General features: G+C 61.7%; 1 protein-coding gene across 4 annotated transcripts; it reads left to right on the top strand.

Moving 5' to 3' along the window:
* The first annotated feature begins 375 nt into the window (after positions 1-375).
* TACC1 (transforming acidic coiled-coil containing protein 1) lies at positions 376-27,023 on the top strand. 4 transcript variants are annotated; one of them, XM_068156755.1, is made up of 14 exons: positions 5,772-5,996; positions 6,800-6,915; positions 12,692-13,760; positions 15,199-15,234; positions 16,848-16,908; positions 17,445-17,643; positions 18,198-18,256; positions 20,510-20,638; positions 20,821-20,897; positions 21,230-21,273; positions 21,379-21,539; positions 22,025-22,131; positions 23,166-23,286; positions 24,121-27,023. In XM_068156755.1, exons 1-14 carry the CDS (start codon positions 5,857-5,859, stop codon positions 24,187-24,189), a joined length of 2,388 nt encoding a protein of 795 aa, XP_068012856.1. In that variant the 5' UTR covers positions 5,772-5,856; the 3' UTR covers positions 24,190-27,023. The 4 variants fall into 4 exon arrangements, with proteins under 4 accessions (XP_068012854.1, XP_068012856.1, XP_068012853.1 ...); XM_068156753.1 differs by lacking the exons at positions 5,772-5,996; positions 15,199-15,234 and adding an exon at positions 376-470; XM_068156752.1 differs by lacking the exon at positions 15,199-15,234.
* The last annotated feature ends 715 nt before the right edge of the window (positions 27,024-27,738 follow it).

Consider the following 27,738-nt stretch of genomic DNA (forward strand, 5'->3'; position numbering starts at 1 on the left):
CCGCAGCGGTACTGAGGAGCAAGTCCCGCAGCAGACAGGAAGGGACGAGGGTCCCCTTCCCAACGGTGCCATCTCACCCACCTGCCCTGTGCCAGCCCCCACCTCAGCACCCACTTACAGACTGCCCAGCTGGGCAGAGCGTTGGGCGGCTGCCTGCGACGGGTCCCTGCCCCGCACCGGGGTCCCTGCCCCGCACCGGGGTCCCTGTCCCAGCCCTGCACAGACTCTGCCCCCCTGCCATCCCCGGGAGGGCTGTGGTTGGCATCCCGGGCATCCCTCGGCCCGGCTCTGCCCCGCGGTGTGGAGCAGCCTCCCGGGGCCGTTCCGGGCCCTGCTTCCCACCCACCCCCCCGTGGAGGCGGGGCCGGGACCGGCGGAGCGCGGCGGCAGCGCGGCCGCAGACCCCAGACCCTGGCCATGGGGGCGGCGCGGAGCCGGGGGTCGCGGGAACCCGGGGCCCCTCAGAGCCGGTGAGTGAGGGGGGAGGTCTGGGCGGGGGGCGGGGGGGGGGGGATCTGGGGCTGCCCCCGGCACCGGCTTCTTCCCAGCACCGGCGCTGGCCCGGGGCTCACGGCGGGGGAGGAGGGAATAGCACCGAGCGGTTAAACTAGGGGGAAAAGTTCGTCTCCCTCTCCTTCTCCCTCTTCTGCTTCTCCTTTCCCCTCCTCTCCTCTTTTCTTCTTTCTCCTTTCCCCTCTCCCACTTCTCCTTCTCCTTCCTTTCTCCTTCTTCAACTCCTTTTTCTCCTTCTCTCCTCCCTCTTCCTCTGCTCTCTCTCCCATTCCTCCTACTTTCCCCATCCAGCTGGACTCTGCAGGCTGCATCCCAGCCCCTGCTGCCGTGCACAGGGCTTTCCTAGGGGGGAAGCTGGGGGGCAGCTCTGTCTCCCACATGTCCCACAGCAAGGCTCCCTGTGCCCTGCTCCTCAGCTGCCCCCACCACTGCCCCAAAGCAGGTGCTGAGGTGGGAGCTGGTGGCAGGGATGGAGGCTGGGGGGAGCTGCTCAGTGCTGGGGGAGCTGCTGCTGGAAGGGAAACCAGAGGCTTCTTATCTGTAAATCAACCAAAACACTTCTGGAACACAGCAATGTTTTCTTTAGGCCAGCCAGCCTGTGATGCAGAGATAGCCCTGCTGGGCAGCTTTCCTGCTCCTTCCCTCACCAAACCACACTGCTTTGTGCTCTGCTGTACCCTGGGGACAGTGGCCAGGCCATGGGGACCTGGTGCCCAGCTGTGTTTGTTCTGGAGCCTTTGCCAGGCTTCAGGGAGCCAGACTGCTGCTCTTCTGAAGGCTTACAAACACCTCTCTGTCTGCAAAGGCTGGGTGCAGGGCAGGGAAACAACCGTGCTCTCTCCTCCTGAGTGCTCTGCCCCGCCTCTCTCTCCCTGCCATGGTCACCTAAACATAAATCAAAGGTGTTCCCAGGTGGAAAAATCATCCTGGCTGCTAGAGCTGCTCCTTTCTGCCCTGCTGGACTTGGCAGCTTCTCCTTCCCACCTGTTTGCTCCACCTTGAGCAAACTTTGCTTTGCTCCCTCCTGCCTTTTACCATCCCCTTTGCTCTGCTCCCTGTGCCTTGCTCCTCAGCTGCCCCCATCCCTGCCAGCAGCCAGGCTGTGGGGCAGGGGTGCTGCCTGCATTGCCCAATATCCCTGAGTCCTGGCTAAAATTGTGGAGCCAAGGCCTGACAGCACCTGCTGGGAGCATTCCCACTGTGTGGTGCTGATATTTTTAGCAAGCAGAGTTGAGCAGGGAGCGAAGGAGCTGCAGATGACAGCAGCTGCTTGTGCTCTGGCAGCATCAACATGGAAACGGGGCTGGGACTTGCACATCCTGAGCCTGTTCCTGTGGAATTGCTTTGCCTTGAGCTCGCCTCCAGGAGAGCAGCACTGGCTGGGGTTGTCCCTTTCAGAATGCAGGACCAGCAGGGGCTTCGTGTTCACCTCCTTCCTTCTTAATGCATCTTTTGTCATTTGGTGGCAGTGGGGTGAGGGAAAGACAGCTGGAGCCTGGGGGGGGGAGGATCTGGCTGGTGGTGTGACAGTTGTGTCCTTCCCTTCTATTTCTGTAGAGCTATTTTGATGGAATGTGCAGGGATGGGAACTGTCACATCCTGGGCTGTGAAGGGTCCCCAGGGGGAGCTGAGCTGCTCAGTGTGCTGCCCCACACAGGGCATCGCTTTGGTGCTCCAGGGCATGGCTGCAGCAGGTGACACCCAGGCTCCTGCTGCCCTGGCAGGCAGCTGGCAGCTGCAGAGGCTGAGGCAGGGGGAAACTGTGTCCTGCCTGCCTTGAATCCCAGGGTGTTAGGCACTGTGCTCCTCGGCCCTGTGATCTGTATCTCAGCTGTGGCTCCTCCAAGGTCAGGAGAACCAAAAGGAACGTGGGAAAGTTGCTGTGGTGGATCTGCCCTCCCAGGGTCCTGCCTCATCCCTTGGCTGCAGCCTCAGCACCATGAGGGGAATGTACCCCAGAGCACCAGTGGGGGGTTGGGTCAGGCCAGGTGCTGCTTTCCACCCCACAGCAGCAAAAGGTTGAGTGGCTGCAAAACCCCAGAGGTGAAGCTGCTTGGCCACAGGCCTCATTCACAGGTGTGGTGCTGCAGGGGCAGGGCTGGGGTGAGGAGCCATGAGGCTGGAGCAGTGTGGGAATCACAGCATGGTAAGGGTTGGAGAGCATCCAGTCCAACCCCCCTGCCAAGGCAGGGTCACCCAGGGCAGGTCACACAGGAATGCATCCAGGTGGGTCTTGAAAGTCTCCAGAGGAGACCCCACAACCTCTCTGGGCAGCCTGCTCTAGGGCTCCAGCAGCCCCACATGCTGAGGTGGAACCTCCTGGGTTCCAGTTTGTGTCCATTGCCCCTTGTCCTGCCACAGAGCACCACTGAAGAGGGCCTGGCCCCTTCTTGTTGAAGCCTTCAGGTATCTGTAACCCTCAATTAGATCTCCTCTCAGTGTTCTCCAGGCTCAGCAGCCCCAGGGCTCTCAGCCTTTCCTCCTCAGACAGATGTTCCAGGCCCTTCATCATCATCCTCATAGCCTCCATTGGACTCCTGGCATATCCCAGTCCCTCTTGAACTGGAGAGCCCAGAACTGAACCCAACAGTCCAGATGTGGTTTGGCTAGGTCAGAGTAGAAGGGAAGAAGCTGAGATGATGCCAGAGGATCCTTTGGGCTGCTCTGAGGGCATCGGCTCGGCCCCGGGCTCGGCGCCAGGGTTCTCCTGTAGGTTGCCCACGCAGCTGCCCTGCAGGGTCACCCCCGCGGCAAGGCAGAGCCCGGACCCTCCGCGGCCCCAAGTGCCGGAGCTGCTCTGCAGCCCTTGGAAATCCCATCCTGGAGTGCCCTCTAGTGAGGCTGCTGGCAGGGCCCTTTCTGAGCAGCTCCGTGTCCTCTGCTCTGCAGAGGAGTCTGCCGACTGTGCCAGGCAGCGCTTGGCAGCCAGGGCCACCGGTGTGGCACAGCCAGGTTATCTCCTCAGCGTCTGGTCTGCAGCCAGCGTGGCTGCCAAGCTGGGTTGGGTGCCAAGCTGGAAAATGCCACTCGAGGCATTTTCTTAATTGCTCATCTAAAGAGCTCTGCTCCTGCACTGCTCTGCTTTGCTCTTGCCTCAGGGCCCTGTGACTTTGGAGCTTTGCCAGTGCCAGGTTCGATCCTGCTGATCCCATTCCTCTGGCTGATGTGTGGGGAGCGAGGGCTCCTCAGTGGGCACGCTCTGTGTGTGTGCAGCCTTCAGGACGGGAAGATGCTGATGGTTTGCTCTTCTTGCATGCCCCAGGTCCTTCGTCCAACACACTGGGGGGCTGTAGGAGCCACTCTGCACGTTGTTCTGCAGCTGGTGCAGCTCTGCTTGCTCCTGCTGCTGGCACCCACACCAGGCATCGGTACCCACACCAGGCTCTGGCAGCCATGCCAGGCACTGGTACCCACACTAGGCACTGCTCCTGCATCCCTCACATTCCTGTGCTCCCTGGCAGCACCCAGGCAGTCATCAGCCATCCCACAACACCGTGATGCCCTCACTCTGGCCACTCTCCTGGGCCAGCAGGGGTTTGCTGGGCAGGGCAGAGGGAGGAGGAGCTGAGGCTGCAGCGAGTGGTGCTGCAGAGAGGCTCAGACTGAAGCTCTCCTCATGTAAAATTCATCTGCAGAAGTCATCTCTGACGCTTCTGAAGGGGGAAGTGGGCGGCTCAGTTCCTGTCACGGCAGATGCAGGCAACAGGATGTTGAGGTTCTGCATTTGCTGCAGCCTCTTGGATTTGGCTGAGCTCTGCTGAGTGTCACTTGGTCCCCTCTGACCCTGTGTGGCTTTGCAGGGAGGTTTGCAGGGCCCCTCATCCCCTGGACCCCGGTGATGTGGAGGGCAGCAGAGTGCTGTGCTCCAGGTGTTATCCCAGGGCTGTGGGCAGCACATCTGGGGTGACTATGGAGAAGTTTGGAATCTCATAACGGGGTCAGGAGGCTTTCTCTGAGAGAGACCAGGCAGTGGAAGTGTGCAGCAATGCCACATCTACCCAGTAAGGACACCGACAGATGGAGGCTTGGAAGAAAGGATCCCTGTAGGGAGGTTATTTGAGATGCTCTGCGGGGAGGAATGAGCCCTTTGAAGCCTCTGCTGGAGGCCGATGGGAGAGGTGGCCAGACCAGCCGGACAGGTCCCTTCTGAGCCCGAGGCCTCTCTGCCCTTTCTCAGGCATTCCGAGGGCTGATGATTCACAGGGCAGCGCCAGGGCTGCGGTCTGGGGCTGCCACGTGGCACTCGGTGCAGCTACTGAGGGCCGGCAGCAACGGGCAGGGCCGGCTCTGCAGCGGGACAGTTGTCTGTCCCTGCCCAGCTCACCCCTGCGACCTGCTGCTGGAACGGGCGGCCCAGCCTGGAGCTCTGGGGAGCTGCAGGTGCCCAGGGCTGGCGATGCCAAAGCCTGGATGGTCTCTGTGGCATTTCAGCAGCAGCAGCAGCATCGTGCTCCTGGGAGCGCAACAAATTCGGGAGCCCTCGTTTCGGGGGTGATCCCCAGGGGAGGCCAGCATGGCAGCGCTGACTCGGGCCGGGATCCCGGGCTGTTATTTTTAAACAACAATGGTTAGCGAGCGCGGAGCTGTGCTGCACGGCAGGATGCGGCAGCAGGCAGGGCGCTGGGATCGCTGCTTTCTCCGGGAAGGGAAGGGGCAGGTGTTTCCCTGTCCGACTCCTCCGAGCAGTTCCACTTGCCTGGCTCCAGGCAGCCTCCCCCCACCCCTGCCCTGGGGGCCGCTTGCCCTTGGGAAGGGCAGCTCAGGGTGAGGGTGGAAGGAATCCCCGATCCTGGCTGTGTCAGAGCACAGGTGCAGCCCTGAGACGTGTCGGATAAATCGGGGAGGGGGATCTGGTTTCACAGCCCCCTGCCCTCTCCTGTGGCAGGGGAAAGGAGGGGGACAGTGCAGCATCCCGGGTGGGGGAGGAGGGGTGGCAGGGGGTGCGGGACTGGGGGTGATGGCCATAACCCCAAGTTTGGGCAGAAATTGGTAGATTTGAGAGTCAGCGTGGGAAGGAGGAAAGCGGGGGGGGGGGGGGGGGGGGGGGGGGGAAGTACAGCAGCCCGGGAGGTGCTCCGCGTCCCTCTCCGCATCCTCCACCCCCACGCCCCACCCCGTCCCAGCATCGCCGGGACCAGCCACGGGAGCGGGCGGGCAGCGGGTCCAGGGTCGGGGCGCGGGGAGGGTTTTCCGTGGGCCGGTCCCTCCCGGGCGGGCGGTGCCGGGGGGCGGCGGGGGCGGGAGCTCTCCCCGCCGCGAGTAGTACGGTCCGGGGGGAGGCCCTTGAGCGGCGGCGGCGCGGCCGCAGTCAGCCCGGCGGGGAGCGGAGCAGAGCGGGGGCCGATGGCGTTCAGCGCCTGGCTCTCGCCGGTGCAATGGGCCCGGTGGACATGGTCGGCGGTGCGGGGCGGGGGCAGCCCCGAGGGGGAAGACGGTGGGACCGGGGAGGATCCGGCGGCGGAGGGCACGGCTCTGAGCTTCAGGCAAGTGACCCGCACCACGGCCCCTTCCCCGCATTCCACCCCTACCCCTGCCCCTTCCCCGCATTCCACCCCTACCCCTGCCCCTTCCCCGCATCGCCCCCCTGCCCCGCACCCGCCTTGGCTTCTTCCCCCGCACCCATGCATGTCGTGCGAGGCTGCCCGCTCGCTGCCTGGCATCAGCTTGGCTGCCCGGGGGGGCCGCAACCTATTAGGAAGGGGGGCTGGGCAGAGGCTGTAGACGAGCCGTCCCTCCGGTTGGAGCTGGGAAGACTCTGGCAGGCACCCGGCAGGGGCGCCGGGGCTTGCTTCCCAAGCTTCCCCATGCAGCATCCCCCCGGAGCTGGGTGGGGAGATGCCGGTGGGGTTGCTGCGTCCTTGGAGGCCACTGGTGGATGCTCAGCCAGCCAGGGAAAGGACCCGGCAGGAGCAGACCCGGAGGGGTGGGGGGGGTGCGGGGGTGTGTGCTCCTAGAATCACAAGATGGTAGGGGCTGGAAGGGAGCTCTGGAGGTCACCGAGTCCGACCCCCCTGCTGGAGCAGGGGCAGCCAGGGCAGGGCACACAGGAATGCATCCAGGTTTTGAAAGCCTCCAGAGAAGGAGACTCCACCACCTCTCTGGGCAGCCTGCTCCAGGGATGATGTTTCACCTGCTCTCCCTTTTCCCTTCACCAGTGTGTCCCTGCTGCCGCAGGATGCCCAGGGCCGGCCAGGAGCTGGCCTGGCAGGAGGTGTGGGCAGTGTGGAGGAGCTCAGAGCTCACCTGGGAAGTGGTAATGCCTCATTCTTTTCCCCCTCCTCGGCAGCTCGGACTCGGAAGGTAACTTTGAGACCCCAGAAGCACAAACGCCGACCTGCTCGCCCATAAAGGAGTTCTGTGAGCCGCTGCCAGGATCGCTGGAGCCCGAGGCTGGCACCAAAGGTAAGCAGCCAGCCTGCACCTTCTGCTCTCAGCTGCAGGTGCAGACAGTCAGGGTGGGGTCAAGGAGGAGAAGCTGCTGCTTGTGAATAATGCCTGCCACGGTTTTGGTGGTTAATGGCCTGGATGGTTCCAAGGGCAGCGCTCTGCAGAGGCCATTCCCTCGCTGGAGTGAAAAGCTGATTCATTGAGGGGCCTGGAGAGTCAATCTGAGGGGGCTGGAGGCTCAGGAGAGTTGATTCGAGAGTCAGTTTGGCCCCCCTTGGCTCCTGCCTACACAGTGCAGAGGGATTGTTGTGCTGTTTGACCAGCACTGGTGGCACCTTCCTGCTGGCCCAGGGCTGGGAGGGGGCGAGGGAGCTGCAGAGGCTGTGCTGGGTTCTGTGAATCTCTGATGGATCTCTGGGGAGGAGCTGAGGATGTGGTTGAAGCATTTTGTCAGTTAAACTCTGCCCTCTGCCACTTCCCCTGCAGGGCAGAGCAGAGCAGGCTGCTGGCTGGCGGGAGCTGCCCCCCACACCGCTGGCCCATGGCTCACACAGAGGGAGCTGGCTGCTGCCAGGGCTCTGTGCACAAAGCCCACAGTGTTGTGTGGCCGAGGGGATGAGCTGCAGCAGAAGCTGTTTTTCCTCTCTGGCTGGTGGAGAGCAGAGCCAGACCTGCTGTGCCACTGCACCCAGCTCCATCCCTGCCCTCCCCTGGCTCCAGCTGCAGCTCTCTGCTGTCTCTGAAAGGATGGAGGGGAGGAAGGGATCTCCTGGGTGCAGCTGTGAGTTTGTGGTGTGCACCCTGGGGTGTTAGATGACCCTGCCTGAGGTGACCTATACCTTGAGCCCCCTCACCCTTGCAGCAGCAGGGGCCCTTTGGTCTGGCTGCAGCTCAGGAGCAGCAGTGTGGAGCAATGCCACGACTGGGAGGCATCTGTGCGTAAAGGCTGCTGGAACAACCAAGCTGTCTGGTACTGGCAGAGCTGCTGCCAGCACTGTGTGCTCTTGGGGCAGCTCACCAGCCCAGCCTTGTGGCTGGCACATAGGTGGGCACACAGGCCAGCATGGCATCTCCCTGGGCTGGATGTGCTGTGTGGGGAAGCTGACTGTGAGGCTGGCTGTTCAGTGGCTGGAAGGCTGTCTTACAGCTGCAGTCTTACCCTTACTTGGGAATAAATAGGGTTAGGAAACTTGTGAGCCAGGAGCTGGGACTTGCCTGCTCTGCTGGGTGACCTGCCTAGAGCAGCCTGCTCTGGTGGGAGGTGTCCCTGCTGACTGCAGGGAGCTGGACAGGATGACCTCCGAGGGTCCCTTCCAGCCCCATGCATTCTGTGATTCTGGCTGCATTAAACCCTGCCCTTGGGGACAATAATCCATCTGGTCCCATCACCCTGGGGAGGGGGCTGGAGCTGGGCTCTGTGCCTATTCAGGATCACTCAGACACTTCTCCCCTTGCTGCCTCAGAGGCTGGGGGCTGTAGTTCTGTCCCATTCCTGCTCGAGCTCTCTGCCAGCAGGAGACATTCTGCAGCAGGCGATGAGCAGAAAGCAGCAGACATGGAAGTGGCAGCGCCGGGAGCAGGCTCCTCAGCTTTGCCTTCTCTTACCCTGTCTCAGGCCACCGCTTCCCGGTGTGTTCCCAGCGGCATCCTTTGCCGCTCCTTAACAGAATGGGTTTAAAAATAGCCCAACGGCTGTGACACAAAAGCTGAAAGCCAAAAGAGGAAAGGAGCTGTTAGCCGAGCCCCCAGCTGAGTCTCACCGGCCAGACATCCTGTGCCAGCCAGCAGGGCAAGGCAGAGCTGCCTGCCTCGGGCTGCGCACAAAAGGCAGGCGGGCTCCGGATACTGGAGGGGTTGTTCTCAGTGGCTGTGGTGCTGTTTGGCACCGGGGGGGGAGTGTGGAGGATCCTTTGCTGCTTTGCTCAGTCGCTGGCTGTGGGATGAGAGGGGAGCGGAGCCTGCGCAGCGCTGCCGCTGCTGCTGCCAAGTTTTCCTGATTCAGCCGAGGCAGCTTGGGGTGGTGGGGAGGAAAGTGCTCAGCTGCTGGGGGGGGGGGGGGGGGGGCTGTGTTTAATTTCAGGCAAGAGGAAGGATTAGGGTGCACACAGTGCCTGTTGCTGTGCTGCCAGCCTGTCCTGGCTGTGTGTTTTTCTTCAGGGGGAGCAAAACCTCCATTTTCACTTCCCAGTGTCCCCTCCACGTGGGCCAGCAGTAGGTCTGTGCTCTGTGCTCAGTACCACTGCTGCTCTCAGGGATCCAGAGTGCTGCATCTGTGCTTGGGATGGGTCCTGGAGTCACTGAGCATGCTGGCAATGTCCATTTCCACACTGGGACTCAAATGTCCTCATCTGCAGGGCACAGTGCCAGAGGGGAAACAGGAGAGCTCAGGGTCACCTTTGGGGATGCTGCTGGGATGTGAGAAGAGCTGTGGGGGGAAAGCTGCATGCTGTGGGTTGGCATGGGGGGGACACATACTGCCTTCTCCTGGGGTCCTGAGGGGTATCCAGCATGGTTTAGGCCCAAAAGAAGGGTTGGAGCTGTGAGACCCTGGCGAGGCAGCTGGCTGTGTCTGCAGGCTGCTTTCCTTGGCAGGGGCAGGGTGAGCTGGGGCAGGGTGAGCTGAGCCGGCGTGGCAGCTTCTCCAACGTGACTGCTCGGGGGTGGCTGCGGGAGGGAGATGCATGCAGAGGCTCTGGAGGAACTGGGAGAGCTGCATGCAGCTTGCCAGGCTGGAGCAGGGCTCCCTGGGGAGCAGGCAGTGCTGCACTGAGGTTATCAGGATGCTGGTACCCAGCGGAGCCAGGCAGCTGTGGGGGCTGCTGCTGGTGTGCAGACCTTGGCTCTCCCCACGCAGAGAGGCCTCGGGGTCAGGGCTTTCTGCATCCTGTGCAATTGTTCCTGCAGGAACACAAGGCCCAGCTGGCTGGGAGCTGCTGGGAGGCTGTGTTAGAGGCAGAGGAAATGCGTGGGGGGAGGAAGTGCGGAGCCCAGCTGGGGTTGGAGGGGTTTGGGCCAGGCTGTGCCACCCCCAAGCCCTGGCTTAGGCAGGAGGACCCTGGTGGGGTGGGTTTGCCTGGGATGCCATCACCTGCAGGACTGCTTTACTGAGCTGCAGGCTGGAGGGGCTGGGGCTGCATCCCTGTGGGGGGCACCCATGGGCCCAGCATGTCCTTGTGCCAAGGGCTGTGCCCCACAAACCATCAAACTTCAGCCTGGCAGCACTCTCTGGAGAACTAATTGACCTCATAGCTCTGCCTGCCTTTGTCTTCTGTGTGGAGAGAGCTTGGTGCCAATGTGAGCCTGTCCCAGGGTGGCCTCAGTCCCTAAGGCTGTGGTCCCTGGGGTGGGGTTGAGCAGCTCAGCCCAAGCTGGGCTGGAAATCAGGACTCAGGAGCATCGAGTGAGCACTCAGGGAGGGCTTGGATGGGGTTCTTGTGGTGGAGGTGGGCAGGCTCCTGGCTGCCCCTTCATCTCCTGTTGCTTCAGACACTGAGCATGGCTGTGAACTGGCACAAGGGATCCATACCCACCCCCTGAGTTTGTCAGGGGTCACTTCAGCAGATGGCCAAAATCACAGGAGAGCTCCTGAGCTGTCCTGCATAGAATCATGAAATGGTCTGGATTGGAAGGGACCTTAAAGCTCACCCAGTTCCAACCCCCCTGCCAGGGGCAGGGACACCTTGCACCAGCCCAGGTTGCTCAAGGCCTCACCTGCACCCTCTGGCTCCCAGTCCGTTCCAGCTCCCCACGTGCTGCAGGCAGGGGCTGTGGAGCAGCTGAGCTGTCTCAGGTGCAAGCCAAGGAGTGAGTCACCCAGTGGGGAGAGCTGCTTCTGAGTTTTGAGAAGAAAAGGTTGTTCTGAGGCATGGTCAGAGGCAGCAGCCCTGCCCTCTCCCTGCCCTGCAGACATCCACAGCCAGCAGAAGTGGTTTGCGTGCTGGCTGCTGCTTGTTCCAGAGGGAATTACTCATGGCTTGGGCTGGAAAGCAGGATGGGCTTTGTGTCTGTGAGAACAGCAGCAGTGAAACCTTCCAGTGGGAATGTGAAATGCATTTGGAAGTTGCCTTTTGCCCTGGCTTTGAAGTCTGCTCCTCTCTGCTGGGCTGTCTCGCTGAGCTTGCAGGCAGCTGAGCAGTGCTGCAAGTGTCAGGGAAGTTTTCTTCGGGGTCTGCTGAGGAGCTTCTCCTCATGATGGAGAGGTCTGGCAGGAGCTGCCTCTGAGTGTTCTCTGGCTGCACTCCAAGTTCCCCTCCCCTGGATCTGTGTTTACTGCTGTGTTTTCTGGGGCAGCAAGACAAGGGCTGTGTGGAGGGAGAGCTTTCTTCCCTTTTTTGCAGGCAGGGGAAGGGTTTTGTGCAGTCTCAGGGAGCAGGCAGCCCCCTATGATTCATTTCCATGGCTTTTTGCATCCTGGAGATCAACTATGCAAACCACGAGCCATCAGCTGACTCAGGGCTGCTGGCTCTGTGTCCTGGCTTAGCCCTGGGACCAGATATTTGCTGCTGCCAGCCTGGGGCTCGCTCGGCCACCAGCAGACAGGAGCTGGTTGCAGATGCCTAATTGTGACCAGTGACCTAAATGTGGCCTTCCAGGATCTGAAGGGGCCTACAGGAAGGCTGGGGAGGGACTGCTCAGGATCTCAGGTAGTGACAGGACTAGGGAGAATGGAATGAAGCTGGAGGTGGGGAGATTCAGGCTGGAGGTGAGGAGGAAGTTCTTCCCCATGAGAGTGGTGAAGCCCTGGAATGGGTTGTCCAGGGAGGTGGTCAAGGCCCCAGCCCTGGAGGTGTTTAAGCCCTGGCTGGATGAGGCTCTGGCCAGGCTGATCTAGTGTGGGGTGTCCCTGCCCATGGCAGGGGGGTTGGAACTAGATGATCCTTGTGGTCCCTTCCAACCCTGACTGATACTATGATACTATGCCCTGTGTAGGAGCAGCCTCCCCAGGAGGCTCTGCTGGGGGGTGTGGGGCTGCAGGATGTTGTCCTTGGCATCCCCCAGCTAAAGCTCCTCCCTGCAGAACAAGGCCACACTCAGCAGGACCCCCACCCCTGTGGCAGGACCCCCACCCCTGTGGCTGTCAGCGGTGTGCCAGGGCAGGGTGGTGGCAGTGGAGGGCACAGGCAGGTTCCTGCATCCACCAGCCAGCTTTTCAAACCAGTTCAGTCCTTGGGTGAGCACTGGGTTTGTCCTGCCCTTGGAGGACCTGGCTGGGCTGTGTCTCCCCAGAAAGGTGCCAGCAAGACCTGTAGGTTGTCTGCACTCCCTGATGGGTGCTGGGCACCCCAGGATCCCATTCTGCCTTATCTCAGGAGTCTGTGTGGTCATCCCTGGTGGAGAGAGGGGAGAAGAGGTGCAGATGAGCTGGGCAGAGGTGGCTCTGGGTGCTCTCCCCTTGTGCCTGGCTGCTGGTGCTGGGTGGGTGTAGCTTTCAGGATGCCTCAGTAGATAAGGAGCTTCCCCATCCCTTGACAGCAGAGAAAAGATTAAAGAGTAAAGGGATTTAGGGGAAGGGATTGGAGTAATAGTGATTAAGCCATGGACCAGGATCTGTGATTAGGAAACTTTGCTGGCAGCATGGTGAGCCTGGCACAAACGTGCAGCAGAGATCTGCTGCTGCTGGCAGCTCCTTCCCTCCACGTTCTGAGGGTCTCATCGCTCTGCTGTGCCCCCCTCCCACCCCACTGCTGTACAGTCTGACCCTGGAGCAGCTCTGAGGAGGGGAGAGGAGCCGCTCTGGGGGTGGGGGGTGCATGGCAGGCAGGGGTCTCACCATCTCCTTTTGTCTTTTCAGAGCACAGTGGCCATGGGGACCTGCCGGTAGGGGATGCCCACCAGGACAGCTCTCCTGGGAAGCACCCCAAAGATGGGGCTCGGCTGGAGATCGGAGCCCCTGAGGCCAGCTCGGATTCCAAAGGGGACACCGCCCCCGAAGGCTGGTCCCTGACACAGCCACAGGCTGGAAGCCAGGCTCCGGCTGTGCCGGGGAGCGGGGCTGGCACTGCCTGTGCCGCCGTGCCCACCGCGGAGCCAGCCCTGGTGCCCCATGCAGGCAGAGCCGCCCCGGAGCAGGTCATGCCAGGAGAGGAGGCAGCGGGCGCCGGGCCGGGGCTGGTGGAGCCGCAGGCTGATGCCCTAGCACGGGAAGGTTTGCCCAGCCAGGGCCAGCTCGGGAACGGAAAATCCCCTTCGCTGGGGAGGAAAACAGAAGAAAGCACAGAGGAGACCCCAGCGTCCCAAGCATCCGACCAGTTGGACCCCGAGAGCGTGAACCCCTTTGTGGCAGGGAGCTGCCGGCTGCAGAGCTCCCCCCCGGCATCCCCACGCCGCCTCCCCCGGCCCGGGGGCAGCGCCGATGGGCTGGGGGCGGACCCGGAGCCCAAGGAACAGGTCCCCAGAGCCGAGGGGGATTGCTCAGAGAGCGGCGAGAGCGCCGAGGCCAGGAGAGCTACGCCCAGGAAGGGCAGCAGGATCCCGGCCAGCAAGCTGACGCCGAAGCGGCACCGAGAGTCCCCCAAGAAATCGGCCGAGGACGCAGGGAGGGCTCCCACGGACTCGCCCCCTCCCCGGGGCTCCCCGCGGCCGGGTCCTGCGCTCCGGGACAGCCCAGGTCTCAACGCCTCTGCTGGCAGCTCGACGCTGCAGAACTCACCGGCCCTCCCCAGGGGCTCGTACCAGTTTGACCCCGATAACTTCGACTCCGTGGATCCGTTTAAGCCCACCAAGAGCCTCGCCAGCGCTGACTCCTGCCCCGCTGCCGACAACAACCTGAACGAGATCCTGGAGTCTCAGACCCTGGAGGTGCAGGAGGAGCTGGGGGAGGGCAGAGACTCCCCGAAGAAGCCCAAGTCACGTCTGATAACGTGAGTGCTGGTGTGGGCAGCTGGCAGCCCTCCCTGCTCCCCTGTCTGTGGGCAGAGCCCTGGTGATGATGATGGTGGTGGTGGTGGTGGTGATGCTCCTGAGCCAAGCATCAAGGTGCACCTCAGGTCCTGCTGCTGCCTGGTTTTATCCACACCTTGCTGGGGCAGCTCCCCTCGCCCTGCTGGCACCCCAGTTGCTCAGGAAGAGCTGAGAGGAGAGGGACAGATGTCCCCAGAGCAGTGCTGGTGTCCCAGACCCCAGACAGAGCAGGAAGGGCTGGATGTGGGCCTGCATCCCAGAATCATCTCTTTGGAAACCCCTCCTGGGGCTGCAGCTCGTGGGCTCAGGGTGCTGGTGCTGTGAGGTCGTGGAGTCAGAGCAAGTCTGTGCTGGAGGCTGGAACCTGAGGGTTTGCCAAGCCCAGATGAGGATCTCGTGGAGCTTGTGGGGGGCATCTGGCTCCCCAGGTGCTGCTGGGGCATTTTGTGAGCTGCCACTGAATTTCCCTTTGCTGGAGGGGAAGGGAGCAGAGGTTGAAGGAGCAGGTTTGGCTGCTGCCCCTGCACAGGGCGGTGTGGAGTTCGTTGTCCCTCCTGAAGTGGATTTTCCGTTCCTGGAGCTGCGCTGCTCAGCCCCCCCTGTGCGGATGGTGGTTTCCTGGTGCCTTCTAGGAATGCAGGCAGCATTGCTGTCCTCTGGGAGCAGGCTTCACAGCTGACCACTGCTGCTTCCTCGGGGTTCCACCTGCTGTGTGCTCTCCAGCTCGTGGCTGGGCAGCGCTGAGCTGGGCTTGGCTTCTCCCCATCCTCCCTCCCCAGGGACGCTGGGTGGGTGAGGGGATGCTGCACAAGGGAATAATTGCCCAGCCAATTTTGGGTCCTTCCACTGTAATTTGTGGGTAATTGGAACCAGCTGAAAGCAAGAGCAAGAGATGAGCTGCACAGGGAGAAATTTTAGGAGCTGATCTGTCAGTACCAACCCAAAGAGGCCTTTGCTGTGCCGGCGGTGGGAAGCCAGCCAGAGGCTTGTCGCAGAGACAGGACCCAGGGAGCAGCAGTCAGGGTGTGCTGGATGTTTTTACCTCTTAGAAATCCCTTGCAGAGAGCCCATGTGGCTCTGGGAGAGCTGGCATTGCCACCTGTGCCAGCAGGAGCTGGCAGGGAGGGCACCCAGCTGGGGATGATGCAGCTCCATCCCCCCGAGCAGCACAGGATGCTCCTGGTCCTCACACTCCCCCCCTGCTTCGGGGTGACCCCCCCCTGCTGTGGGCAGCAAATGCAGGCTCAGAAAACCCCCTCTGGGTGTGCTCCTCCCCAGAAGAGAGCCAGGCAGCTGCTGTGCTGCTCCAGGTGAGGGCTGATCTCCAGGGCCTTTCACACACTCTTCTTCTCTCCATCTGTCTGTCCCTCTCTCCCTGTCCATGCTTTGGTGCCTCAGGACCACTGAGCAAGTGAAATTTCTCTGTTTTCTGTTGTAAGTACTCTCTTCTCTATTTCCTCCTTCTCTCCCTGTGCTGGTTTTTGTCCTCTCTCTCTGGTGTGTGCTGTCTCCATGGCATGCAAGCTCCTTCTTGCCCTTTGACTCCTGCTCTCTGCTGCCTGGTTTGTGTCCTGCAGCTCTGGGGATGGTTCCTCAGGGCAGCTGAGCCTGGCCAGTGCCTGGGGGTGAGGGAGGAGAGGAGAAGCCAAGCCCTGTGCCCGTGCTGGCTCCCACTGCATGCCCACCCTCAGTGCCTTTTGGTGATGTCCCAGTGCCCAGCAGCAGTGCCTCAGCTCCTGGGGGGGCAGCAGGTGTTGGTGCATCCAGGTCCCTGCAGAGGCAGATTTCAGTCCTGAGGATGAGGATGTCTTGTGCCCCCACCAGGGAGGCAGCTGCTGTAGAGGGGAAGGGTGGAAAGCACCACCTGGGAGGTGTGGGAGTCAGGGACCCTCTCCTCCTGCTCCAGGATGTGTTGGATAGTCCCAGGGAGCTTTGCCCTCACAAGACAGCTCCAAACAGGGCTCTCTTTGCTGGCTGCCAGAGCTGATTTGCCTGGGGCTCTGCCCTGAAGCACCCCTCCTGTGCCCACAGCTGGGATGGTAGAGCTGCTCTGTGAGGTCCTGGGGGGATCAGCTCAGCCAGTCTCTGCCTTCTGAGGGGTCTGGACCTGGCAGAGGGCTGAAGGTCGAGCAAGAGGGTGGTGAGATGCAGGGGGAGAGCTTGGGCTCTCCTTTGTGTGCCAGAGGAGTGCTGTGATGCACATCACCTCTTCAATGATGCCCTCAGAGGCTGTGCCAGCCGTGGCATGGGACAGTCCCTCTGCTGCCTCGGGCTGCTGCAGGGTGCAGGTTGCTGTGTCAGGACGTGGCTGCCCCTGCAGTCCTGTGCAGGCAGGCTCCAGGATGGCATCTTCTGAGGAACACAGGACAAAGTGCTAGGAAGAGCTGCCTCACTGAAGGGCATCCAGCCACGGGGACCACCTGCAAGACCAACCTGAGCTCAACTTCTCCTGCTCATGAGGTTCCTCTCCTCGGGACATTTGCATCTGGCAGAGGAAGCGCTCAAGGCACAGCAGGTGGCTCTGGGGCCCTCCTGCAAGCAAAGCAGAGCTCTAGCACGGCTCCAGCTCACACAGGACACACCTGGATCCTGCAGAGATGCCCCAGGGAAACCTCCAGCTGCAGGGCCAGGGCCTGGGACAGGCTGGAAACAGTCCCTGCTGCAGAGAACCAAGGGGCTCTCAGCCCTCAGGATGCTCCACGCCAAACAGGCAGGGCGAGGGTGCAGCATCCATCCTTGCCAGCCCCTCGGGGATGCCCTCTCTCACCAGCAGCACCTCGGGATCCTGTTTCTGATCCTCACCTCCAACAGGAATAAACTCCTCCAAGACAAACCTGAGTGCTCTGTAGTTGTGTGGTTTGTTTGCTTGTTCCTTCTGCCCCTTCCAGACCTTGCTCTGCCTCCTCCCTCCCCGCCTGGCGAGCGCAATGCTGGCACTGGGGCTGCCTCCCCTTGCTTGGGCTGTCTGGCACGTGTCCCTGCCCCCTCCCCACGCTGCCCATGCCAGCCCAGGCCTCATCCCACTGCCTTCTCTCTCTCCTCTGCAGGAGTGGCTGCAAGGTGAAGCCCTACGAGACGCAGTCGCTGGTGCTGGATGTTTGTGCCCAGGTAGGTAGGATCCTGCCCCAGGAGCTGCTGGCTGGGCACAGGGATGTGGGATGGGGATGCTTGGAGAGCTCTGAGCTGGCACAGAATTCTTTGGGTTGGAGAAGGCCTCTGAGCTCATCCAGTCCAACCTTCAACCCAACCCCACCATGGCCACCAAACCCTGGCCCCAGGGGCCATGGCCACAGGTTTCAGGAGCACCTCCAGGGATGGGGACTCCACCTGGGCAGCCTGTGCCAATCCTTGACCACTCTGGCAGCAAAGAAATTTTTCCCTCACCTCCAACCTAACTCTCCCCTGGCATAATTCCAGGCCATTCCCTCTCCTATCACCTGATCCTGGGGAGCAGAGCCCAACCCCCACTGCAACCTCCTCCAGTAGATGTTTGCTTGTTCCTCTCTCCTCTCCCTGGCACCATGTGTGTCCTTCAGCCAAACCTGCAGAGGAGCAGCTTGGTGGTGGATGCAAAGCCTCCTCCCCTGCTGCCTGCTGCCCATGGAGCAGCTCAGTCCTGCTAAGTGCATGGTTTGGTCCTGCAGGAGGAAGGAGCCCTGCTCCCGGACATCCCAGCCCTCACAAACCGGGACGGCCGTGCCACCGACGAGGAGAAGTTGGCCTCCACCACCTCCATGCAGAAACCAGCTGGGCTGGAGAAGAAGGGAGAGCCAGAGGAGGAGCTGGAGTACTTTGAATGCTCCAATGTTCCTGAGCCAGCAGTGAAGAGCAGCTCGGAGGCAGGTGAGGAGCAGCCCCCCCCACGGGCTCCAGGGCTGTGCTCTCGGTGTCCCCCTGCCACCTCCACAGCCCCTGGCAGGGGTTTGGTGCTGTGGAGGCAAGCACAGCTTCCTAGGATCCTGGAGCTGCTTTGGCTGGAAGGAGACCTTGCAGATCCCTGAGTCCAAACACTGCCAGGTCACCACTGAACCGTGGCCCTCAGTGCTTCCCCCTCAGGGCTGCACCCTGCCTGTGCCAGCAGGATGTTCTTTGCATCCTCACCCCTCCTCTTCCTCAGGGACGGCTGGCACGGGTGGCAGCTGCAGCGACCTGGGCACAGGGTGAACTGCCAGCAGAGGGGAGTGTTGGATTTCCACTCCAGGGATGCAGGAGAGGCTGCAGGGTGCAGGATGTGTCCTCCCTGTACAGGCAGGACCTGGGGGCAAAGAAGCCTTTGGGGAGGGGAAACTCAGGGGGTGTGGAGGCTCAAGGGTGCCCCTCTGCATGCCAGCAAGTCTGCCTGTGCCAGCAGGGCCTGGTTCCCAGGCGGCTCAGAGGTTGCATTTCTTTGTCCTTAGGCTTTGAGAAGGAGATCTCCAAGCAGATGATGGAAAAGGAGGGGCCTGGCATCTTCCCCGTGAGTGCCCCTCGCTTCCCTGCCCCTCACCTGCGGGGTGGCACCGGGCTGGCACCGGGCTGGCTGTGCCCGTGCGCTTCAGCATGGCCTGGGGGCTGCAGGAGGGCTGATCCTGCTGCACTGCAGCTCCCACCTGCTCCACCAGGCAGAGGGCTGGGGGGGAAGCTGCAGCAGATGCAGACCCCAGAAGTGCTCTGAAATGAGCCTTGTTGGGAGATAAAATGCTTGGAAAGGCCACAGAGGGCAGGGTGGAGGTGGTGGAGCTCTCCCAGCAGGCCAGGAGCAGCCTGGCTGGGGATGGTGCCACCTGGGTGGGTGCTGCTGCTGCCCGGGGGTGGCAGGGAGATGCTGGCCTGGAGCAGGGCTGCAGCTGTGGGAGGGCAGCAGGAGCTGCATTTGGAAGTGGCTGAAGGACAGAGCAGAGGAGAGGGGAGGACAGGCTGCAGGGCAGGGGCTGTGCCTCTCCTGGGGGAGTGCAGGGTGGTGCCTGTGCCCCCCTCGAGGGTTCCTCCAATGCTGCACTCAGGAGGGCAGCTGGCAGCAGAGATGAGCAAACCAACCCTGGCTCTGCAGCCAGCAGTCACCTTGGCACCCCAGCAGTGGCACAGGGGCACCCCCCAAAGTGCCCTGAGTGACCCCAAGATCCCTCTGCTGCAGGGAAGATCCCGTGCCAGCTTAGCCCCCCCTGTCCAGAGCTGGTGGAGGTGGCAAGCAGAGGACAGTGAGATTAGCACCATCAGCACAATCAGCTTCTGCAGCCAGCTTTAACTGTGCTGAGCCCCACAGGGCTGCCAGGCAAAGTGACCCTGTGGTGTGGGGCTGGGCACAGCACGGGCACAGCACTCTGCATGGGCACAGCACTGTGGCCACCCCCAAAACACAGCCTGGGGGGTGGGGGGTGGAGGTTTGCCATGGGGAGGGCAGTGGTTGGGGTACTGCAGGTGTTCAGCTGCTCCTCTGCTTTTGGGAGGTGCTGTGGGAGGCTGCTGCCAAACCACACAGGGTTGAACCTCCCCAGGGTGAGGCTGCCCAGAGCCACACCAGCACCCGGGGGGGCACCAGCCACTGCCTGCCCGCTGCCGTGGGCAGCAGAGCCGTGAGAGCCTGAGCGGCAGCCAAGCAGAGGAGGAGAAGGAGGAGGGGAGGGGAAGGAGGGAAGAGTTTGAGAGCTCTGGTCTCCCAAAGCCAGCGCAAGCAGCGGCAGCCCTGCCTCCGCCAGAGCCCTTCTCTATTTATGGCCCTGCAGCCGTTCCCAAGGAGATGGCTGCGCGGGGCTGGCTCTTCGGGCTGAGGAGAGCAGGGGCGGGCGGTGCTGCCAGCCTGCCTCTGCAGGAATGCTCCTCTGGAGGTCATCCAGGCTGCAGGACCTCCCCTCCGAGGGAAGGGATGGGGCCGCAGCTCTCCCCCCTCCGGATCGGTCCCTGCAGCACTGGAGCGAAGGAGCTGGGCTCTGGGGGCGGAGGGCAGTGGGGGTGCAACCACCTCGGACCCCGTAGGAGGTGCTGGGAGCCTTGTGTGAGCTTTTGGAGCTCTTCTGGAGGGCTGGAGCACCGTGGGGTGAGCAGGGCTGTCCCTCAGGGTGGCTGGGGGCAACCCCAGAGTAGGTTCAGCTGGACCCCTGCTCTGCAGGGGGTGAGACCTGCTCCCCCCACTGCTCCCTTGTGCTTTGGGGGTGATCAGCAACACCCAGCACATGTCCCTGCAGCTGCTGGCAGCAAGACTGGGAGGAGATGGGGACAGTCCAGACCCCCAGAGCACCCCCCCTCCAAGCTGTGGCTCACAGTCAGCAGAGACCCTCCAGCCCTGAGAGGTTTTTGAACCAACCTCTGGGCCAGTGAAGGGACAGCAGCTGTGTGCAGGGCCCTGCTCAGAGCTGTGTGCAGAGCCCTGTGTGCCCCCTAGTGTGGGGTGTCCCTGCCCATGGCAGGGGGGTTGGAACTGGATGATCCTTGTGGTCCCTTCCAACCCTGACTGATACTATGATACTATGCTCTCCCCCTTCAGCCAGGGGGAGTCACCCCTTTGGGATGCCAAGCCCCAGGGGCTGTCCTGCAGCACAGCCTCAGCTCCCAGCAAGGCACTGGGCAGAAAGGACACAAAAATCCCTGTGTGGGCTCTGGGCTGTCACTCTGTGTGGGGAGGGAGGTTCTGTGCCTGAGCAGGAGCTGATAAAATGGGGAGAAGCCCCCAAAGAGGGGGAGAGGGGTGGAAAGAAAACCCAAGCAGCATCCCAGCTGGGCCATTCCCTCCCAGGGCAATCCAGGGCTGTGTTCCATGGACAAATCCCCTGTGGCCATCACCAGCAGGAGCGAGAGTCCCCTGGACAGCATCTGCCTCAGTGAGTCCGAGAAGACAGCAGTGCTGACACTCATCAGAGAGGAGGTAATGAGCACCTCCCCACCCTGGGTGTCCCCCATCCTGCCAGCCCCTTCTCTGGAGCCCTTCCTGGCTGCAGAGAGGAGCAGGGGCAGCTCTGCTCTGGCTTCAGAGGTGGGGGCCGGGGGGGGCATGGGGGTTGTCCACCCAGATCACATCCCAAGGGTGCTGTGTCTGCTGCTGCCTAGATCATCACCAAGGAGATTGAAGCAAATGAGTGGAAGAGGAAATACGAAGAGAGCCGCCAGGAAGTCCTGGAGATGAGGTGAGAGCCTTCTCCTGCCTGCTGCCTGCGCTGTGCTCTGCCTGCTCCCCCCGGAGGGGCTGCGCAGGGACGATGTGAAACGGTTCAGCACCATCGGGCTGGACTTTGTGCCGTGCTGCCTTCAGCCTGGTGGCTTCTTTGGGGCAGGAATAAAGCCCCATCAGCTGTGCTGGCAGCAGCTGCAGGGGGTCGCACTGTGGTGGTGGTCATGGACAGGCTGCTGCTTGGGCTGCCTTTGGGCACGGGGAGGGGGCAGCAGGACCCTGGGGCAGCTGTAGGTGCAGCTGCACAACACTGCTGCCTCTTACCTGCTCTTTTCCCCTCTCTTCTAGGAAAATCGTGGCTGAGTACGAGAAGACCATTGCCCAGATGATAGGTGAGGTGCTGGCCCCCGGCTGGGTGCGTGGGGCAGGGAGGGGGCCGCTGCAGCCAGCCCTGCTCAGCCACTGACTGTGTCCCTGCTGCTTGTTCTCCACCCCAGAGGACGAGCAGAGGACAAATATGACCTCTCAGAAGAACCTGCAGCAGCTCACCATGGAGAAGGACCAGGCTCTGGCAGACCTGAACTCGGTGGAGAGGTCCCTGTCAGACCTCTTCAGGAGATATGAAAACCTGAAGGGTGTCCTAGAAGGCTTCAAGAAGGTCCTTACCTTGGGTTCCTCCTTCTCCCCCAGCCCTGGCCCTGTGCTGCATGGTCCCCACCTTGTCCCACGCTGCAGCTCTGTGGCTCTCCTGTCCCCTGCAGAGCTGCCTGGGGGCTGCCCAATGCCTGCTGAGTGAGCACAGAGCCTTTCAAACGCTGGGGGAAGGCAGTGCAGGGAGCACAGCTCTCTGGATCTGCTCCCTGCTCTTCCCCAGCACTGCCCTGCTGATGCCAGCTGCTCTGCATGGAGCTGCAGCCAAGGCAAGAGCAGGTCCCACAGCAAAGCACCCGAGGAGCCCTGCCTGCATCCACCCAGCCCTGCCCAAGCTGCCAGGCTGGGGCAGGGCCTCCAGCATCAGGCAGCTGCTGGTTCTGTTTAAAGCCTTTTCCTTTCACACTGGGAGCAGGACTGCCACCCCAGCAGAGCAGCATCTCTGTGCTCAGGCCCAGGGCAGATGGATCTGCTGCTTGTTTGGTTTTTCAGAACGAGGAGGCCCTGAAGAAGTGTGCTCAGGATTACCTGACCCGGGTCAAGCAGGAGGAGCAGCGGTACCAGGCCCTCAAAGTCCATGCAGAAGAAAAATTAGACAAGTAAGGTCATGCAGGAGGCTGCTGGGGGCTTGAAGAGCTTCCTCAGGCTCCCCTGAGGCTGGAAGGGTTGTGGATGTGCAAAGCTGCCCTGGACAAGGGACTTTAAATGGCTGCCAGGCAGCCAGCACAAAGCCCTGGATGGGTTCTCTGGTGTCTGCTGAGGATAGAGGGTGAGGTTCTCAGTCCAGTTAGAGTCACAGAATACAGGAAGGGACCTTCAAAGGTCATCTTGTCCAACATCCCCTGGGGTCAGCAGGGACATCTCCAACTAGAGACATTGCTCAGAGCTCTGTCAAGTCTGACCTTGAATGTCTCCAGGGATGGGACCTCCACCACCAGCCTGTGCCAGTGTTCCACCAGCCTGTGCCAGTCTCTCCCCAGCCTCCCTGTGCAGAACTTCCTCCTGATGTCCAACCTAACTCTGCCCTGCTCCAGTTTCAAACCACTGCCTCTCATCCTATCCCCACAGCCCCTTCTGAGCAGTCCCTCCCCAGCCTGCCTGCAGGTCTCCTCCAGACACTGAAATGCAGCTCTAAGATCTCTTCTCCAGGCTGAACAGCCCCAACTCTCCCAGCCTGTGCCCACAGCAGAGGTGCTCCAGCCCTTGGCTCATCTTCATGGCCTCCTCTGGACCAGTTCCAGCAGGTCCTTGTGCTGGGGGACGCAGAGCTGGGCTCAGTGCTGCTGGTGAGGTCTCAGCAGAGCAGGGAGGCAGAATCCCCTCTCGGCTCACCTCAGTCTCTTGACAAGTCCCCACGTTTCAGAAGGCTTCTGGCTGTGGGGTGTGAAGGGGCTGTGCAGCCACTGAGGGCTCAGCAGCAAGCCGTGGCAGGCAGGTGTGTGAGGAGCTGCCTTAGCTTCCCTCTCAGACAGCAGTTTCCAGGCAGGGATGTGGAGAGCTGAGGCCTTCCAGGCGAGCGGGAGGAGCCAAGCCCTGCCGATGCTGCGGGGTCTAACACATGTGGGGTCTAACGATGCTGTGGGGGCTGCACCCAGAGGTGACCACTGCCCCCTTGTCTCCCACCCTGCCGCAGAGCCAACGAGGAGATCGCCCAGGTGCGCACCAAGGCCAAGGCGGAGAGCGCGGCGCTGCACGCAGGGCTGCGCAAGGAGCAGATGAAGGTCGAGTCCCTGGAGAGAGCTCTCCAGCAGAAGGTAGCTGCTGCCCTGGCTGCTTGCTCTGCATTGCACTGAGTGTTAGGGCTGGGGAGGGCCCTCTGGAGATCATCCAGTCCAACCCCCCTGGCCAAAGCAGGGTCACCCAGGGCAGGTCACACAGGAACACATCCAGGTGGGGCTGGAAAGTCTCCAGAGGAGACTCTGCAGCTCCCTGGGCAGCCTGCCCCAGGGCTGCAGCAGCCTGGACCTCAAGAAGTTCTTCCTTGTGCTCAGCTGGAACTTCTGAAGTTCTGTGCCTGTTGCCCCTTGTCCTGTCCCTGGGCACCACTGCACAAAGCCTGGCCCCATCCTCCTGGAAAACAAGGAGGAGACTCCTCCACCTCCCTGGGCAGCCTGCTCCAGGGCTCTGCCACCCTCACAGCAAAGGAGTTTCTCCTCATGTTTAGGTGGAACTTCCTATGCCCAAAGTTTATTGCCACTGTGCCACCCTGGGCATGCCCTTGGTGCTGGAGGTACCCTCCAGGTTTTGGGGGCTTTGGGTAGTTTTTTTGCTTGCTGTTTGTTGTTCAAATATTTGGCCACATCCTAATGCCAGGAAGGAGCTGGAAGCTCTGCCCAGGCCCAGCCATGGCCACAGGCAGGGTGGTGGCAGCAGGTTCAGGGCTGCCTTGCAGCGTGGGCAGAGCCTGGTGGGCTGCAGTGGGGCTCTGTGCAGCACTGGGGTCTGGTGAGGATGAGGAGGGCTGAGCCCTCACAGCCCCTGGGTGATGCCAGAGCAGCTTTCAGCGGGGCAGGTGCAGGGTCTGGCATGGCCTGGGTGGTATCCCCCACCCCGGGGGGGGCTGTCCTCAAGCTCTGCTTCTCTTCCAGAACCAGGAGATCGAGGAGCTGACCAAGATCTGTGATGAGCTGATTGCCAAGCTGGGGAAGGCAGACTGAGCCTCACCACCCCTCCTCCAGCACTCTGCACTTGGCTGCTTCTCTCCTCACGTCGAGCACTTTGCCTTATCCCCCCAGGACCCCCAGCAGAGCAGCACCCACCCCCAGCCGCCTGCTCCGCTTGGCTGCTGGACCCCACGGCCCCTGTGCCACCTTGACCCCATGCCTGCTCCCCTAGGGCCCCTGGGCTGGGCTCCCTGTGGTCAGGCTGGGCCTGCGCCCCCCTCCTGGGGCCTGCGCCCCCCTCCCGGGGCCTGCGCCCCCCTCCCGGGGTGTGCAGCCAGTGGCTGCTGTGCCATCCCTCTGCACAGGTGCCAGCTCTCAGCTGTGGGCACACCAAGCTCCAGCAGAGTTCCTGAGGCTGCCTTTGGGAGGCTCTGGGGGGGATACCACCCCTGTGACCCCTGTGCCAGTGCTGTGTGTGCCCTGCTGGTAAGGCTGTGGCATGAGGCAGCCTTGCCTGGTGAGTGGCACCGTGGGGGTGCCGTGGGTTTGGTGTGGGGCAGGGGATGGGTGTGCCACGGGCACTGCCCCCTGGGGGTGGTGCAGGAGCCTCCTGCCCTGCAGAGGGCTGGGACTGGGCAGTAGCTGCAGGGGGGGGAGGATTCTCTGCTGTCTCTGCTGGAGGGGAGGCTGTGAAGGGTCAGAGCAGGGGAGGTGTTGCAGGGTGGGCTGCCCCTCACCTCCCCTCCCCCCCAGCCCTCCCAAGACTTTCACAAAAACCTTTTTTTGCTGCTACCTTTTTTTTTTTCTTTGTAAGAGAATTGATCTCTTTTCCTTCTATTTTCTAACCCCCTGTGCCCAGCTTGCAGTGCCACTTCTGCTTAACCCACAGCCCTACCCCTGAGAGAGATTTTATTAGCTACAGGATGTAGAGAGAGAATTTATTCTGCACTGGAGCTGGCAGAGATGCTGGCAGCCTGCTGCAGAGCACACAGAGCCTGTTTGCTGTGCCCCCCCAGCCAGCCCCCTGAACGTTCTGGGGGGGGGGCAGCTGATGGCTGGCACCACTCCGAGCTGGGCACCTGTGGCTGTGTGCAGAACAATCCTCCTGACAGAAAGCAAAAGCCTTTTTTCCCCTCTTTTTGTTCTTTTGTCCTCCTCACACATGCCTCTAGTGGGCTGGCAGAGGAGTCCCTGTCAGCTGATCTACAAAGGCTGTTTGGGGAGGCCAGAGCCCAGCCCCAGCCCGCCAGAGCTGAGTCCCCTTCCCTGCATTTCACCAGCCTTTGGGGTTTTGCAGACCCCAGCCCCCCTCTGCTCTTCTCCAGGGTCCTCCTCCTCCTCCACCACAGCATTCCTGCCTGGATGGCAGTCACCTTCCCTGGCTCCAGCTGCTGGGCCTCAGCAGGGAGCAGGGAGTGACCCCCAGAAGGTGCAGCTCCTTTGGACCTGCTGCTGAGGGTCTGTATGGGTAAATGAAACCCCTCAAGACCCAGAGGAGTGGTAGGGAGCTGAGGTCTTCTCTTTGCAGCCCTTGGGGAAAACGAAGGGAGCACAAAGCCCTCAGAGCTCAGAAGGAGCTCGGTTTGGGTTTCTGGTTTGACCCCAGGTTTGCTGCCCGAGCAGCAGCTGAGCTCCCAGCACCAGGGCTGATGGAACTGAAGCACCGAAGGCAGGTCCCGGGGTGGGGGCGGAGCGCAGGTCCCGGGGGGAGGAGCACAGATCCCCCCAGCCCCCTGAAGGGATGAGCTTTGGTCTCTGCGCTTGGCCCAGGCCAGCTTCGGTCATCTGAAGAGCAGAGCACCAGGCTCTGGGCTCACTGGGAGCCTGCCCTCTCTGAGGTTGGTTCCTCTTCAGGGGCGTTCTGGCCCCACAAGGGGCAGGAAACGGCAGAGGCTTTGATTTCAGCCCTCGGCAGCTCCCCAAGCCCCTCAGCCCCTCCCCAAGCCCCTCAGCCTGCCATCAGCGCTGCAGCCTTCCCTTCAGCGAAGAGGAGCTGCTGGGACAGCCTGGCTGGCTGCAGAGAGCAGCTCCGTGGCAATAATCCCCCCTGGCAGCGCCCTCCCCGGCCTCTCCCGCTGCCGCCGTGGCTGCCTCTCCCCCCGGCGCTGCTGCCCTCCTCTGCCTGCCCGCATGCACTCCCAGGCTGGGCAAAGAAGATTCCTACGGAATGATTTCTTGACTATAATATGGTTATAGAGACAGGAACAGAGCTCTGCTGGCTCTGGGGCTGGGGGCTGTGTTTGGGGCTGCCGCGGGGCAGGACTCTTGCTCTCCAGAGCCACCAGAGGCTCAGCCCGGGAGCTGCCGCTTGGCAAGGCTGCCACGGCACGATGCTGGCACCTGCACCCCCCTGGCACGGGGCTGGCAGCATGGGCAGGGCACACAGTTCCCTGCAGGCCTGGTGAGGACACCAAGGCTCCGGCCGAGACGTGCAGCCGGCAGAGGGAGGCTCCAGGGGCGCTCACGCCTGGGGCTGGCAGCCTGGCTGCGTTCTCCTCCTGGCGGTGGAGTTCCCACGGCAGCGCCGGGAGCCTGCCCGTAGTGTTTGCGTCCCCAGGTGTGCATCCTCCAGCAGATCCCTGTCCACGATGCGGTGCCAAGGAGTGACCATTCTGACTGCCAATTGCTTCCACCCATCCCCCCAGCCCCCTCAGCGTCATCCCTCTCACCCCCAGGCAGGAACCTTCTCTGCATTGGTTGCTTTGTGCCATGTAACTGCCACCCCCCCATCGGTTTTATATGTCCAAGAGTTGCCCTTTTATATGTCAGGTAAATATTTGTAAGAGTTATACTCACACAAATGAGATTATTATAATGATTACTAATATATTTTTTTCCCTCTCCATGTTTCATTGCCTGAATAAAAATTGTGTTTATCACTCTTGAAAGGCTGCTGGGTGCCTGAGAGGCTGGCAAAGGACTTCTGGAGGAGCTGGGTTTAGTGATGGATGTGGTAAAAGGGGAGGAAAAGGCCTGGGCAGGGCTAGGTGGGAGGGGAGGAAAAATCTCTTTGCTGCAGGAGTGGTCAGGGACTGGCAGAGGCTGCCCAGGGAGGTGGTGGAGTCCCCACCCCTGGAGGGCCTCAGACAACCTGTGGCCATGGCACTTGGGGCTGTGGTTTCATCACACTGCTGGATGGTCCCAGCAAGGTTCTTCTGAATCAGGGAGCTTGGGCAGCAGGAAGAGCTGAGAGCAGCAGGAAGACTGTGGCCAGTGGGAGCCTGGCTTAATCCTTGTGCTGAGCTCAGCTCTCATGGACTCAGGTAAATCTCTGGGTGAGGATGGAGACCTGCCCAGCTGAGGGCTGGGAGAAGGTGAGGGCAGGGATGGCTCTGCCAGCTCCCAGTCCCATGCAAGTTTTCAGCCCTTCTCTTGCCTCTCTTTTGCTGAGTTGGAAACTTTAGAGGGTTTTCCCCCAACCTGACTTCTGCCTACAGCAAGAAAGTTGAGTGTTGGATGTCCTCTGGATGGAGCAGATGGGCCTGGACAAGGCCTTGACAGCCACACAAGGTTCCATGTCTGGAGAGGTGGGAGCTTGGAGGGAGTCCCAAAGCAGGCAGTGGCAGGATGTGGAGCAGAGCCCAACCCAGCAAGCAGGGGCAG

This window comes from Melanerpes formicivorus, unplaced genomic scaffold, assembly GCF_026170545.1.
Source record: "Melanerpes formicivorus ecotype bairdi unplaced genomic scaffold, bMelFor1.0.p_v2 SCAF_34, whole genome shotgun sequence".
Lineage (NCBI taxonomy): Eukaryota > Metazoa > Chordata > Aves > Piciformes > Picidae > Melanerpes > Melanerpes formicivorus.

Bases quoted from the DNA above. Each gene is read 5' to 3' on its own strand.
- TACC1 (XM_068156755.1), top strand. From the start codon at position 5,857: ATGGCGTTCAGCGCCTGGCTCTCGCCGGTGCAATGGGCCCGGTGGACA. The intron at 20,639-20,820 runs GTAATGAGCACC...GCTGCTGCCTAG, and splicing joins TGACACTCATCAGAGAGGAG to ATCATCACCAAGGAGATTGA. The intron at 20,898-21,229 runs GTGAGAGCCTTC...CCTCTCTTCTAG, and splicing joins CAGGAAGTCCTGGAGATGAG to GAAAATCGTGGCTGAGTACG.